The 16,964-nt window shown below is 38.0% G+C and overlaps 1 protein-coding gene across 5 annotated transcripts in view; it reads right to left on the bottom strand.

The window, feature by feature from the left end:
• Positions 1-16,964, bottom strand: part of LOC126236327 (ubiquitin-like-conjugating enzyme ATG3) — an 89,713-nt gene that overhangs the window by 26,805 nt on the left and 45,944 nt on the right. For 4 of the 5 annotated variants that reach the window (XM_049945547.1, XM_049945546.1, XM_049945544.1 and 1 more), the window contains one exon: positions 5,170-5,370. The exons of the other annotated variant lie outside the window; for it this stretch is intronic. In XM_049945547.1, coding sequence (XP_049801504.1) covers positions 5,170-5,370 — 201 coding nt within the window. The remainder of the gene's footprint in view (positions 1-5,169; positions 5,371-16,964) is intronic. 5 annotated transcript variants of the gene reach the window in all.

Genomic DNA, 16,964 nt, shown 5'->3' with positions numbered 1-16,964 from the left:
TCTCCCTTGGTGCTTCTCTGAACACATTTAAAATTCATTCATCAAAAAGTAAAGGGTTTTCAATGACAGTGCACAATCTATGTGAAATTCATCCAGTTATGTTTTGATTTGTATGGCAGTCCAGTCCTTCACATTAAAATGTTTAGTAACAGCACAAAACTCTGTTTTCTCCATTTTAAATTGCAGTTGACACACTGACCAATCCAGATGGATGTCAGCAATGAACTGTGCACTATACATTGTTGAAATTCTTTATATGATCCTTTGAGTAACACCAACAAAGAAGGCACAATAAGGAAACTTACCAGACTTATCAAACAACCCTCATCAGGTCTGTATAAAGGAGATAAACATGAAGATATTACTATAGAAAGGCAAAAAATATAATATGGGAGATATGATTACTGCAAGATGAAGATCTCAGTTGAAACAAGTCCTTGGAGTAAACAACATTCCCTCAGAATTATTGATATCCTTGGAAAAGTCAGCCAAAACAAAGCTATTCCACTTGTATATAAGATATATCAGACAACCAAAGTATCCTCAGACTTAAATAAAAATATGTAACAATTTCTCTTCTAACGAAGGCAGATGATTACAGGTATGAATATTACCTAATTACCAGTTTAATAATTCACAGTTATAAAATACTGATGAACACATGTAGCCATACTGATCCTATGACTTGTCTTAAGAGAGAGACTGAAGAGAGGCAAACTTATGTTTGTGACACTTGTAAACTTAACGAAAACTTTTGAAAGCATTTTAAAGCAGACTGCAGTTGTAAGTGTCCAAAGGACATGAAAGTGAAGCTGGAGTGGAGAAGGGTGTGAGGAGGAGGTCATAGCCTGTCTTCCGTATTATTCAATATGTACACTGATCAAATACTAAAGGAAATCAAGGAGAAATTAAAAAAGAGAATCAAAGCTCGGGGAGATGAAGATAATGTATGGGATGAACGAATTAGATTAGGCAATGGGACACTAAAAATAGTAGATGAGTTCTGCTATTTGGGCAGAAAAATAACTAATGGCCAAAGTAGAGAGGATACAAAATACAGACCAATAATAGCAAAAAAATTATTCATAAAAAAGAGAAATTTGCCAACATCAAATGTAAATTTAAGTGCTAGGCAGTGCCTCCTAAAATTATTTCTATGAAGTGTAGCATTCCATAGAAGCTTTTGAGATGATGCGCTGCAGAAGAATCTTGAAAATTATATGGATGGATTGAATAACTTATAAGGAAGTACTAAACTGAATAGAGGGGGAAACACAAATTTATGGCACAACTACACTAAAAGAAGACAGCAGTTGATAGAACACACCCCGAGTCATCAAGGAAGTGTCAATTTGCTATGCAAGAAGAGAGAGAGAGAGAGAGAGAGAGAGAGAGAGAGAGAGAGAGAGCGCATGTGTGTGTGTGTGCATGCATGCACACACATGTAGGAATGTAAAAACTGTAGTGGATGAACAAAACTTGAATACAGTAAGCAAGTTCAAATGGTTCAAATGGCTCTGAGCACTATGCGACTTAACTTTTGAAGTCATCAGTCGCCTAGAACTTAGAACTAATTAAACCTAACTAACCTAAGGACATCACACACATCCATGCCCGAGGCAGGATTCGAACCTGCGACCGTAGTGGTCACGCGGCTCCAGACTGAAGCGCCTAGAAGCGCACGGCCACACCGGCCGGCCGTAAGCAAGTTCAAATGGATGTACACAGTAGCAGCTATGAACAGATGGAGAGGCTCACACAGGACAGATTAGTGTAGAGAGCTGCATGAAACCAGTCTTCGGACTTAAGACCAAGACCACCACCACCACCACCACCACCACCACCACCAAAACAACAACAACAACAACAACAACAACAACAACAGCACTGAAATGATGGATGGTATTCAGTGGATGAAATTTAAACTGAAAAAGTCTGCACTAGTTCTAGTTAAGTGAGTCTTTTAATATACAATTAGTTGTCAAGGTTATATTGTTTTGTAGTAGCTTTTCTTAAGCCCATACATGAATTTTGTTTATTGGTTGAGGCTTAAAAATGAATTAGGATGCAAAGGGAGGAAGAAAATTTAAGTATAGTGCTTTTGTTTCAGTTTTCTTACAGGGTGGTAATTAAATGATCGGCAGTATTGCATGAATAGAAAAAGTAATGCAGCTAAAACTCCAATACATTATTGTTCATTTTCTCTGTAAATAACACACGGTTTTAAATCTTTGCCAAGTTTCTGACAAGGTGGTTACTGTTATTTTCTTTCGATTCATGGGTAGAGAGTTAAAAATTGTGAAAAGGATTCACTTGGATAGTATATACAATGGACTGGGTCTTCCTCATGTAATTATCAAATGGGAATACCTGTCTACTGACAAAATAATAATGTTGGACCTGATGAAGACTCAAATACTCACTCCATTAACAGGAGATCGTAGGAACACTAATGAGCAAAACTGGCAACTCTAAATTAATGGAATATGGTAGCAATTTAATCACATGTATATTTCCTGTTAGAATGTACAGACCGATCTTCCTGCCTAAGAAACAGAAGCAGATTAGTGCAGTACATGATATAGGAGCTGATCTACACAGTCAAAAGCCAAGGAGTGGGATAGATATACAAGACAAGATTGGAAAGTAACACACAATAATTTTAGTACCAAAAAGTTTAATAGGTAATAAAGGAAATCACAAATAAACATACAACTTTTACCTACTTTTCTACATAGTCACCAACATTCTCAACACATTTCTCCCATTGTAGTACCAGCTTCAAGATGCTCTGTTCGTAAAAGTTCATTTGGTTCGACTATAGCCATCTTTGGACTGCTGATTTCACTTCCGCATCTATTGCAAAGCATTGGCCAGCTACGAATTTCTTCATGACACCAAACAGGTGAAAATAAGTGGAAAGTCTGGACTGTTCAGTGGATGCTGGGGCAACTCCCACCTAAATTTGTTGATTTTCTCATGAACAGGAGCAGCAACATGTATGTGAGCATTTTTATGAAGAAATTTGACAGTCAGTATTAATGTTGTGGCATTTGTCACAAAGGGCATGACACAACTTAACCACAGATTCAATGTAAACTGCAGCATTCCCAGTGGTGCCATGTTCAGCAAAGTTCACCAATAACACGCCATGCATACCGCAGAACACTCTCACAAGAACTTTTGTACCAGAATGAGCCACTATGATTTTCTTCATACTGGAGAACCAGCATGTTTCCAGACCAAAGAGACCTGCTCGGTTTCAGGTGTGTTCTGGTATGCCCACGACTCACCACCAGCAATGATTCCTTTCAGAACGAGATGCCATTCTGCGGCATAACACATTAATTTACTGGCCCCTGTTGCTGTCCCCCATACACACCACATATGTCTCTTTGAACTTCATTCAATTTATGCCCTTTGGCCCACAAATATTGAACTACATTTCACTGCTCTTAACAAGCTGAAGATAGTAACATGCATACCATGTTTGTTTCGTAGTTCAGATTTCTCTCACTAGAGCTCCACATGGAGGGAAAAAAAACCCAACTCTCTCTGTAGTGCAAACTTCAAACTATATTGTCGTGATATTTCAAAATTCCAGCTGCAATCTAGGGAAGAAAAAAATTACTGTACTTTACTTTCCGACTGATCCTCCCTCATATAATATCATGGCCATTTTTATTGAAAATTTAATCTCAATTCAAGATGTGTGCTTAGAATGGATGACAAGTGGCCATATTACATCACAGGAAAAACTGACAGAGAATGTACTGTAGGCATATTTGAAGAATACTTACTTAGCAAATTCTGAGAGATTTAGAAAAGCAGATATATTTTTTTAACTATGCAGTATCCAAAGAACATTTAATATCAATGCAGGACAGAAAAAACATGCCATTTCGATAACAGAGTAGTTTCCAGTAATTTGATCATGACAAGCTCTGGATGCATTGAATTAATACACAAACTGCCTTTACCTCCCTTACTGTTTACTGGAGCTGTTGCAGGACTTGTGTAGAAAGAAATTTCACTAATCACTTACACACAGCAAAGAAGGCTGGTAACCTGCTATTGAATTTGGTAATATTTACTTCCAAGGGAAAAAATCCAAGCACTTGCTGACAGAAACACTTGAAAGTAGCTTCTGGAACTTGTATGTTTGTTCCTCAGGGAGGAAAGACGAATGGGTCAGATAAAATTCAAATAAAAAGGAGAGGTCACAAGATCAGAAGTTGAGAGCAACCCCAACCCTTGGGAAGACCTAAAGGAGCTTACAAGTTCCAATAGCCAAGTGTAGTTTTTTCTACTTTAAAATGTTTTTTACTTGAAATTTTATCCACCAAAGTACTGGCCAGTCATTGTGACTTTTGCAGTTTTATAGTTTTCTCAAGTGACTTTTACTTATTATTATGTTTATGAAGATACAGTACACTCAGAATGCAGACACACATGCATTGAACAACAAACACTTACATCAAACACTTACATCACAATATGTTGTTTAAGAATCACTGAGAACATTTTAAAGCTTCTAAAATGATTTAATAAAATTCTTGTGGGTCAGTGTCGGTGTCATGATGTACAATGAAAACTCAGTTATTGAACATGTGTTATCACAACAAAAAGTATAAAGAACTTCAAAGTTTTTTTTTTCTTTCATATTTGTTGTATCTTGTTTCCAAAACACAAATGAGCGCATCAATATGAATTTTATGATCTACAATCAATCTATCATCTACAGCGCGCGCGCTGTCACAAAGGGCATGACACTACTTAACCACAGATTCAATGTAAACTGCAGCATTCCCAGTGGTGCCATGTTCAGCAAAGTTCACCAATAACACACCATGCATACCCCAGAACACTCTCACAAGAACTTTTATACCAGAATGAGCCACTACGATTTTCTTCATACTGGAGAACCAGCATGTTTCCAGACCAAAGAGACCTGCTCGAATTACTTTCGAATTACTGCTCGAATTAGTTTCTGTGTAAAGAACAATGTACAAAAATCATGGCTTCAGTAATTAAATCACCATCTTTCAGACATGGCGCGCGCACGTGTGTGTTTGTGTGTGTGTGTGTGTGTGAGAGAGAGAGAGAGAGAGAGAGAGAGAGAGATGCAATAAATAGTACACTTCCATTTCTAATAAATTTATTGTTTACCTGATCCTCCTCATCCAGTAAGCCACTCTCTTCAAATTCCTCCATATCAACTGGTTCTTCGTCATCGTCATCATCATCATCGTCGCCACCATCACCACCACCACCACCACCATCAGCACTACCATTGCTATTGCCACTTGGAGTAGAAATGGGTTTTGATGTTTTTCCACTGGCTGTTAGTTCTAAAGCAGCAGACTCTATCTAAATAAAAATAAAAATTCTCACAAACTGAGCTCATTACACCAACAGTCTTTGTTAAATGAAATAAGTGGAATTTCTGTGTAAAGAACAATGTAACAAAAATCATGGCTTCAGTAATTAAATCACCATCTTTCAGACATGGCTAATGACACAAGATTAACAAACTGCCCTTTCCCAGTGTACTTGGGAGTTACTCTTGATAGGACACTGTCATTCAAGCAGCACATTGAGAAGAGCAGGGCAAAAGTCCAATCACGGAATAACTAACTTGGCAAGCTAACAACATCAAAACGGGGAGCTAATCCATAAGTTTTACGTACCACCACAATGGCATTCTGTTACTCTGCTGCTGAGTTTGCAAATCGTGTCTGGGAGCGGTCATGTCACATAAACAAACCGGACACTGTCGTGAACCAGATGTGTAGACATATTAGTGGATGTCTTAAGCCAACAAGAGTAGAACACCTACACTCCTTATCAGTAATTGCTCCACCAAATGTCCGACATTGAATAGAGAGCAGAATTAAACAAACAAAACAGGTTCAAGATCAACGTCGTCCACTACATGGGTAGCGAATGGTAGCAAAATGCCTTAAGTCAAGAAGTAGTTTTCTCCACTCAACCGAACCACTCACAGATCCACCAAAAACTTCTAGAAAAAGACTGTGGCAGGAACAACAAGAATCTGCTCACAATTCTGAGGAAGTGGTGCCACCAGGTGTGGAACTTGAGTGGGAGAGATGGAAAACCCTGAACAGGCTGCATTCAGGAATGGGCAGATGTAACAGAAATCTGCACAAGTGGGGAATTAGTGAAAGTGCATTGTGTCCGTGTGGGAACATCCAGACCATGAACCACCTGCTTTGATGTCCGCTAGTAAACCATCCAAGAGTGTGCACAGCCCAAGACCTGATGGCGTACAGCGAAACAGTGAGGGCATATGTGGACTTTTGGAAGAATGAGATACGAAGCAAAGACTGAATAATATTTTATTATACTGTATATAATGTTCCATGTATTTGAATTAAATTAGCGTTGTAATATAGTAAATTTTATAGCAGACAAATTATTCTATAATGTGTGAATTTATTGTAAATTGTTTGTAGTACGCATATAAAATATATATATGTTGGCAGAAAGCATGGATGCACCTCTAAATATTATCATACCTAGCACGAGACTGCCACGAGACAAATGGACAACATGGCAGAGGTTTGTGCATTATGCTGTCCGTCCACCTATAGGTACACACTCCACTCGGTTCAGTACAGTATATCTTTTGATGGCATGTAAAAAAAAATAAAAGTTCAAAACAGTGGATAAGAAATTGTAATAGATTTCCTGGCTGCCAGTGTCAACTCGATCAAGAAACACAAGGTAATGCATGGTACTGAACTACACACTGTACTGAACATAGTGGAGCATGTGACCACTGTTGAGCACATGGCAGTCAACATGTTAACAAACCAATCTCCCAGTCAATGACTGACATGTTCTCTTTTCTTAATTTATGCATGAGAATTTCTTTCCTTCTATTTTATCATTAATTAACATCTCATAAATGGGGTTCACAGTCATGTAAACTGCAAAACTGTGCTTCAGCACATGTCAAAACCTAAAAAATATCTGGTTATATATACACATCATCACATCCATTAGTATATATGGGATTACAGACTAGCATCATTTTCATCTAGAGTGAACATGGAAAAAGGAGTCACAACATATGAGAAAGTTGGGTGCAAAGTCCAGCTTTTCATGAAGATCAGAACCTAGAAGCATTGGTATTCTGGTTTCTATGGGTTTATATTTTGACCATCATTTTTTATTCCTAGTTCACTGTTGCTACTTGACTTTACATATTGTCATTTTGCCATCTGGAGATAGTGAGTGAAGCTGTGGATACTAGAAAATGGAATGGCAAATGGAGAAACCTGAACATTTCCGACATATTCTTCTGTCTAAGATCAATGGCGAGAAGACGCAGTCGAGGAAGCCAGAAACATTTGCACAATTTTTAAGGAGAATCATTTTGACATTAGTGACCATCCACATTCAGGAAGACCTTTGGGGTGTAATAAAGATTGTTTAAATGCATTAATCCACATCAGTGTACTTTTGAGAACTGTGATCATTCCACCATCACGCAGCATTTACACGCAGTGGAGAAGGTACAAAAATCGGGCGTATGGGTACCGCATGCTCCAAGCCAAAATCACAAAAATTGGGTGAGGGGTGGCAAGGGGGGGGGGGGGGAGGGGAGGGGCCAACACATGCACTTCTGTCGCCAATTGGCTTGTGAACAACACCGATCATTCCTAATGTGTATTGTTGCTGGTGATGGTGTCTTTATGCTAACAGAAGGAAAAGAAAGCAATGGTTGAGCCCACAAGAATTCCCCATAGAAAGACCTGTGTGCATCCACAAAAGGTAATATTATGCATCTGGTAGAATAGTGATGGTGTGGTGTACTATAAATTGCTTCCCTAAGGTATAACCATCACTGCTGAAATTTATTGTCAACAATTGAGATGTCTTGCAGACACAATCCAAGAACAACAACAAGGGAGTCTGCGAAAAGTGATGTTATTCCATGATAATGGCTGCTTCTGTTCCGCTAGACTGACAAAAAACATTATATAGGTATAGGGTTGGGAGGACATTCCACACCCACGTTATTCACCTGCTCTTGCGCCTTCAAATTTTCACCTTTTCCACACTATTGAACAACCTTCAAGTAACTTCCTTTCCGGACGAAAATGCACTCTGAACACGGCTCGATGAGCTTTTCACCTCAAAACCACATGATTTCTACAGTCGTGGAATCAAAAAGTGACCACAACATTGGCAGACTGTTTAAGAGACTGAAGGAGAATATATTATTGATGGCAAAAAGCTCTGTTACGTGTATCTGTTGTGTTTATTAAACTTATGGAAAAATGATACAAACTTGTGCACCAACCCAATATTTTAATGAAACTCATTAAAATGTCCCATAATATGCACACCCTGCCAGAAATCAATGATGTGGGTAATAAAATTAAAACTATATGGGATATTGTGAAACAGGAGACAGGACAACTAGTCAGTGTGCAAGACACAACAACATTTAAAATAAATGACAATGCTGGAACTTACAATTCGCAAGTTCAAGTACTTTTAACAATCACTTCATAGCTGTAGCAGCAAGAACAAGATTTAATGGCTCAGTTGACAAAGCAAGAGGGTATTTTAAAAATGTAATTTCACAAAACCTTAAGCAACTAGAAGTTGCACCTACAACCCGGAGGGGGGAGAAAAAAAAAGACTCATGTGGTGCTTCTGGAATTTAAAACCGAATTCTGAAAATTGTCCTTAGTAATAAAGGTGATTCAGCAAGGGCACAGGGCATTTTTACAGACAAATTAGAATATGCTTGTTAAACCTCTTTATAAGAAATGTGAGAGGAAAGACTTAAATGATTATTGTCCAGTTTCCTTGCTGAGACATCTTTTCCCAGAATATTAGAAAGAGTAATGCACTCAAGAGTAGTCTCATGTTTAAGTAGAAACAATTTACTTAGCACATTACAGTTTGGATTCCAGAAGGGTTGCTCAAATAATAATATGTCACCGGGTAGGATTTAACAATGAGAAGTTGTGCTGAATAATTCAATATTGGAAAGGTAGAAAATTTAAGTGACTAGGGAGAAATCATAAAGAGAATCCCACAGGGTTCAATTTTGAGTCCACTCCGATTCCTTATATATGCGAGTGACCTTCCACTTAACATTCATCAAGCAGAACTGGTACTTTTTGCCGATGATATTAGTGTTTTAATAAATCTCATTAGAGATCAAAAGAAGACAATGTTTTCAAAGGATTCTTAAGTAGTTCTCTGAAAATGGACTCTCCCTTAATTTAAAAAAAAAAAAAACACTATATTCAATTCTGCACAACAAGCAGTCATACCAATAATTGGTGTAGCACACGAACTGAACCAGTAGACAGGGTAGAATGCTCCATATTTTTGAGTGTAAAAAGAAGCAAGTTACTGAGCTACTCAAATAATGTAGTTAGCCACTCTTGCTCTTTATGTAATTGCTCCTGACATATTTTTATATTTCCACTTAATAATGTCTTGTGGAATAATTTTTGGGTAATTCATCACTTAGAAAGAAAGTATTGATTGCACAAAAGTTAGCAGTAAGAATAACATGTAGTATTTGCCCACACTCATCATGTAGCCAACTCTTCAAGGAGTTGGGCATTTTAACTGTACAATCATAATACGTATATTCCCTAATGAAATTTGTCATAAATAATCCATAATATAGTGACATCTATACCTACAGCACTACATGAAAAAATTGCCTTTATTACCCATTATAAAAGCGCCGGCAGTGGCTCAGATAGATGTTCAATATGTAACAACAATAATTTCTGATCAGTTGCCCAATAATATAAAAGTCTGACAAGCAGCAAAGTAAGTTTTAAATCTAACCTCAATCATATCTCCTGGACAATTCATTCTACTCCATGGACAAATTTTTATTTGAAAACTGACAGCCTGTAAAAACAGTAGTTTTAACATGCAGTTGCATGTTATATGTTCACTATTGTTAACATTACTCACTTGTACATATGGCCTCCCTCATTTCGTCCCCCATCATTTCGATAGCAGAATAGCCCAAATGATCTATGGAACATGCAAATAAGTACTGTATGTTGCATATTTAACACTGATATCATATTTTACATGAATCAATGCTCATGAACTCTGTACATATGACAACTGAGGTAACTGGCACGAAAACTCATTATGTTGGAAATAATGAATTAGTTCAATATATGTTGTCATCCCTACTTGATATGGATGCCAAACAGTGGAGCATCCAACATCTTACATGGGCTATAAAATGAAAGCTTCCCTTCCATCATAAGCTATTCTACTAGGTACATATCTATCCAATGTTAGGTCAGCTATTGTTTTAAGTTTAAGTCACAGTTCCTCTCTTGCTCCTGCCTAAAGCTAAATGTTTCAAATTCTCTTTGAGATGCGACACTACTGACCCACTATCTAGTTTATTTTATAAACATATAAATCTTTCTACTGGTTTTAACTGCTGTTTGTGTTTTGGTCATCATTGTTGCCACAACTGCCTCATGGTACTGATTCCAGTTTCAAGATGCACACCTTCAAAGGAGTCACACTTTGCTTGAATGTTTTGGTGGTTTATCATAAGATTTCAATAGTTGTGGGAAGAATTTCCTTGGGTCATAAACTAAGGCTTTGGTGTCTACAACGGCCATCATTATCTGTACTGGATGGAAGTCACTTACTTAATCTCCACATGTATACCAGATATAGCCAGGAGAATAATGGAACAGGCTTGCTTGCAACTGGTTCACAGTGTACACCAGTGTACAGAATCTAATATTATGGAATTACAAATAAATAAAAATGACGATTAAAATTCTTCTGGGTATTATACTGCATCACGGCTAAAAACTAACAACAATAATAAACTAAAACAGACTTTCGGCTGAAATGTCGGTTTTAGTTTATTATTGTTGTTAGTTTTTAGCAATGACGCGGCATAATACCCAGAAGAATTTTAATCATTATAACACCGCCCGCGGAAGCCTACGTTCTTAAATAAAAATGACTTAGGAGTACTAGAACGAAAGACCAGTGGGAATGTACTAAATGAAGCTCGGTGTGAGATATTCCTAAGCAGCAAAATGAATAATACACTGATATAAAAGTAGCACTCGCACAAGATAGCCACAAAGCTCAGTTCCATCAGCTTTGTACTTAAAAATCTCTCTTTTTGTTGATCTGCGGAAGGAATTATTGGCATCCACTGCCTAACTTCACACACTTCTGTCTTATGCCATAATTGTCTGGGGCAATGTGGATAATTCAAGCAAGTATTTATTCTGTGCAAGTTGTAACTGTTATGTTATGTTACACGGCTAGAAAAATTTTTCTGAAAAGTTTAGTAATATGGCGCAGTATAGCGTAAAGGAGCCAACAATGTACAGTAGCTGTTGCACTGCGAACCGAGGCAGCGAGGGCTGAGCAGCCCCAGGAGGAAGCAAGAAGCCTTTCATTGGAGGAGAGGTAGCAAGGGAGTTTCAAGCAGCACATTTCTAGAGAAATTAAAATTGTAGTGTTAAATTTATGACTGAAAAAGAGGGGAATGGTAGAGATTAGTCTCACACTGCAAATAAGAAATGTATATTATTTTCTGAACCAAGCCAGGGTTGAATGTATTAAGTATTATCCTTAGGGGGAGATAGAATAGAAAATTTTTTTTTTCACATTTTCAGATTTTTATCTCAGCCGTAATTTTTCCTGAGGTCATGTAGCGTTACTGTATGGTTGAATGATGATGACGTCCTCTTGGTTAAAATATTCCTGAGGTAAAATTGTCCCCCATTCAGATCTCTGGGCGGGGACTACTCAGGAGGACGTCGTTATCAGGAGAAAGAAAACTGGCATTCTACAGATCGGAGCGTGGAATGTCAGATCCCTTAATCGGGCAGGTAGGTTAGAAAAATTTAAAAAGGGAAATAGAAAAGTTAAAGTTAGATATAGTGGGAATTAGTGAAGTTCGGTGGCAGGAGGAACAGCACTTCTGGTCAGGTGAATACAGGGTTATAAATACAAAATCAAATAGGGGTAATGCAGGAGTAGGTTTAATGATGAATAAAAAAATAGGAATGCGGGTAAGCTACTACAAACAGCATAGTGAACGCATTATTGTGGCCAAGACAGATATGAAGCCCATGCCTACCACAGTAGTACAAGTTTATATGCTGACTAGCTCTGCAGATGACGAAGAGATTGATGAAATATATGATGAGATAAAATAAATTATTCAGGTAGTGAAGGGAGACGAAAATTTAATAGTCATGGATGACTGGAATTCGGCAGTAGGAAAAGGGAGAGAAGGAAACATAGTAAGTGAATATGGATTGGGGCTAAGAAATGAAAGAGGAAGCCGTCTGGTAGAATTTTGCACAGAGCATAACTTAATCATAGCTAAAACTTGGTTCAAGAATCATGAAAGAAGGTTATATACAGGGCTATTACAAATGATTGAAGCGATTTCATAAATTCACTGTAGCTCCATTCATTGACATATGGTCACGACACACTACAGATACGTAGAAAAACTCATAAAGTTTTGTTCGGCTGAAGCCGCACTTCAGGTTTCTGCCGCCAGAGCGCTCGAGAGCGCAGTGAGACAAAATGGCGACAGGAGCCGAGAAAGCGTATGTCGTGCTTGAAATGCACTCACATCAGTCAGTCATAACAGTGCAACAACACTTCAGGACGAAGTTCAACAAAGATCCACCAACTGTTAACTCCATTTGGCGATGGTATGTGCAGTTTAAAGCTTTGGATGCCTCTGTAAGGGGAAATCAACGGGTCGGCCTGCAGTGAGCAAAGAAACGGTTGAACGCGTGCGGGCAAGTTTCACGCATAGTGATGTGAAAGATTCAGTGTTTAAACCTCCTCTACCAAGAAACGTGCCAGAACTGCGAGCTCGCATCAACAATGCTTTCGAACTCATTGATGGGGACATGCTGCGCCGAGTGTGGGAGGAACTTGATTATCGGCTTGATGTCTGCCGAATCACTAAAGGGGCACATATCGAACATTTGTGAATGCCTAAAAAAACTTTTTGAGTTTTTGTATGTGTGTGCAAAGCATTGTGAAAATATCTCAAATAATAAAGTTATTGTAGAGCTGTGAAATCGCTTCAATCATTTGTAATAACCCTGTACATGGAAGAGGCCTGGACACACTAGAAGGTTTCAGATATATTATATAATGGTAAGACAGAGACTCAGGAACCAGGTTTTAAATTGTAAGACGTTTCCAGGGGCAGATGTGGACTCTGACCACAATCTATTGGTTATGAACTGTAGATTAAAACTGAAGAAACTGCAAAAAGGTGGGAATTTAAGGAGATGGGACCTGGGTAAACTAAAAGAACCAGAGGTTGTAGAGAGTTTCAGGGAGAGCATTAGGGAACGATTGACAAGCATGGGGGAAATAAATAAATAGAAGAAGAGTGTGTAGATCTGAGAGATGCAATAGTGAAGGCAACAGCGGATCAAGTAGGTAAAAAGACTGGGGCTAGTAGAAATCCTTGGGTAACAGAAGATATATTGAATTTAATTGATGAAAGGAGAAAATATAAAAATGCAGTAAATGAAGCAAGCAAAAAGTAATACAAATGTCTCAAAAATGATATCAACAGGAAGTGCTAAATGATTAAGCAGCGATGGCTAGAGGACAAATGTAAGGATGTAGAGGCTTATCTCACTAGGGGTAAGCTAGATACTGCCTACAGGAAAATTAAAGAGACCTTTGGAGAAAAGAGAACTACTTTTATGAATATCAAGAGCTCAGATGGAAACCCAGTTATAATCAAAGAAAGGAAAGCAGAAAGGTAGAAGGAGTATATAAAGGGTCTATACAAGGGCGACGTACTTGAGGACAATATTATGGAAATGGAAGAGGATGTAGATGGAGATGAAATGGGAGATACGATACTGTGTGAAGAGTTTGACAGAGCACTGAAGACCTAAGTCGAAACAAGTCCTCAGGAGTAGACAACAATCCATTAGAACTACTGATAGCCTTGGGAGAGCCAGTCCTGACAAAACTCGACCATCTGGTGAGCAAGATATATAAGACAGGCGAAATATACTCAGACTTCAAGAAGAAAATAATAATTCCAATCCCAAAGAAAGCAGGTGTTGACAGATGTGAAAATTACCAAACTATAAGTTTAATAAGTCATGGCTACAAAATACTAATGAATTCTTTACAGACAAATGGAAAAACTGGTAGAAGCCGATCTCAGGGAAAATCAGTTTGGATTCTGTAAAAATGTGAGGCAATACTGACCCTACGACTTATCCTAGATTAAGGAAAGATAGATTAAGGAAAGGCAAACCTACGTTCCTAGCATTTGTAGACTTGGAGAAATGCTTTTGACAATGTTGACTGGAATACTCTCTTTCAAATTCTGAAGGTGGCAGGGGTCAAATACAGTGAGCAAAAGGCTACTTACAATTTGTACAGAAACCAGATGGCAGTTGTAAGAGTCGAGGGGCATGAAAGGGAAGCAGGGGTTGGGAAGGGAGTGAGACAGGGTTGTAGCCTCTCCCCAATGTTATTCAATCTGTATATTGAGCAAGCAGTAAAGGAAACAAAAGAAAAATTCGGAGTAGGAATTAAAATCCATGGAGAAGAAATAAACACTTTGAGGTTCACCGATGACACTTTAATTCTGTCAGAGACAGCAAAAGACCTGGAAGAGCAGTTGAACAGATCTGACAGTGTCTTTAAAGGAGGATATAAGATGAACATTAACAAAAGCAAAATGAGGATAATGTATTGTAGTTGAATTGAATCGGGTGATGCTGAGGGAATTAGATTTGGAAATGAGACACTTAAAGTAGTAAATGAGTTTTTCTATTTGGGGAGCAAAATAACTGACGATGGTCGAAGTAGAGAAGATATAGAATGTAGACTGGCAATGGCAAGGAAAGCATTTCTGAAGAAGAGAGGTCTGTTAACATCGAGTATAGATTTAAGTGTCAGGAAGTCGTTTCTGGAAGTATTTGTATGGAACGTAGCCATGTATGGAAGTGAAACGTGGATGATAAATAGTTTAGACAAGAAGAGAATAGAAGCTTTTGAAATGAGGTGCTACAGAAGTAAAAATCGTAGAGGGAGACAAAGAGATGAATACACTAAGCAGATTCATAAGGATGTAGGTTGCAGTAGGTACTGGGAGATGAAGAAGCTTGCACAGGATAGAGTAGCATAGAGAGCTGCATCAAACCAGTCTCTGGACTGAAGACCACAACAACAACATCTCATTATAAAATTCGCAATTTTCTGAATAAAATGATATGTATCACTTACAAACTGACATGGGAAATCAATGACTATCACATGGGAAGTATCTTATTTATTTATTTTTTTAAATATAATCTTCACCGGTTGAAAATGTAAAAATTTTTTACATGCATTACGGCAGACTGACAGACAAAATGATTGATGAACTACAGCAGTATTATGGGATGGCCATTAGAAATAATACTGAAAATTTGTTGAAAATGAAGCAGGCAGTATGGGCCACCTTCTTCCACAGACTGTCAACTGATGAAAACCCAGTACACCACCTTTGCCCTCCTGGACCTGATTCATGGCGCAATTACCACAATGCCCAGTACTCAAACAGTTCATACAGCCATAAACATTCCATCCCAGCAGCAGTCATGGATATCATAAAACCTATTTATAGAGACCTGGGAAATCCTGCATTACTGAAGAAGTGTCTGCACGGTCAGACTCAAAATCACAATGAATCGTTCAATAATCTTGTACGGTCACACTGATCAAAAAATGTTTTTGTTGGAATGACGACACTAAAGTGGGGGAGGGGGGTCAGTGATGCTGTTATTGCTTTTAATTATGGCAACATTGGTATGGTGAAAGTGCTACAGCATATGGGAATTAATCCTGGAGCAAACTGCATCAGAGAACTTTAACGTATTGAATAAGTAGAGTATGCAGCACAGTTGGCCACTAAGGATTCCAGACAGAAGAAAAAACTTGGAAAAAGATCAAGAGGATGATATGCAGTATGGTGCAGAGTGTTTCTGAGTTACTAAAAATAAAAAAAAAATTAAGCATATATTAAGTGAGTTGCAGTCTTTTGAAACTTTAGAAGCCGTTCCTGAAAATTTACATTTTCTGTTGCCTTTTTCCCTAAATCTCAGAAATCACTTTGAGTAGAGTATTCAAATTTTCTAATTTTCAGGGAGTAATAACATACATACCCTGAGTCTACTGAACTAAAAGAACATATTGTTATGCAAAATTAAAATTTTTTAGGATAACATATAAAAAAGTACACAAAATTTTAACCGTGTGGTTAAAAAATATTATTTCCGAAAGAAGTAGCTGAAATATAATTATTGTAGTTCAATAGACTCAGAACAAAGTTTACTGTCCTGTAAAAGTTTCATGTCAATGGCTACAGTTGTTCCTGAAAAATACAGGGAAGCCAAGTCACTAAATTTAACATTGCTGGGATAGGGTGTTCTAAATGCCAGTGGGTATTGATCACTGATTCTTTAGACAGTGACCACCACCTTATTAAAATATCTGTGGCGGCGCACACACTATACTGATAACTGGTGGCTGAAAAACTGACAAATGGAAATACATCTATTGGTGGGGGAAGGCTCATAGGAAGCGACACTATGGTCATAACTAAAGACAGAACTGCTTGAGAGATGCATGTGCACTGTTGACTGTGACAACTGCATGTTACATCTCAACATCTAACAACTTTGCCCAGCACACCATCTTCAGTCATCAACATTGGCAAAACTTCAGCAGTCAGGCTGGGAGATTGGACAGAAACACCAGAGAAATCAGCTCATGATGTTTAGACTATATAGGAAAGAGTCTCACCCATAATGCTGTGTGTAATTTATTGCTACACAGATCCCCTTTATTCTGGAAAGGAAAGTAAATGCATAAATTTGCTGCAACATCAGTTAATTTCAACC

The sequence above is a fragment of the Schistocerca nitens genome, chromosome 2 (assembly GCF_023898315.1).
Source record: "Schistocerca nitens isolate TAMUIC-IGC-003100 chromosome 2, iqSchNite1.1, whole genome shotgun sequence".
Taxonomy (NCBI): Eukaryota; Metazoa; Arthropoda; class Insecta; order Orthoptera; family Acrididae; genus Schistocerca; species Schistocerca nitens.
The sequence above is the reverse complement of the archived record's forward strand: the minus strand, read 5'-3'. Positions and strand labels throughout refer to the sequence as shown.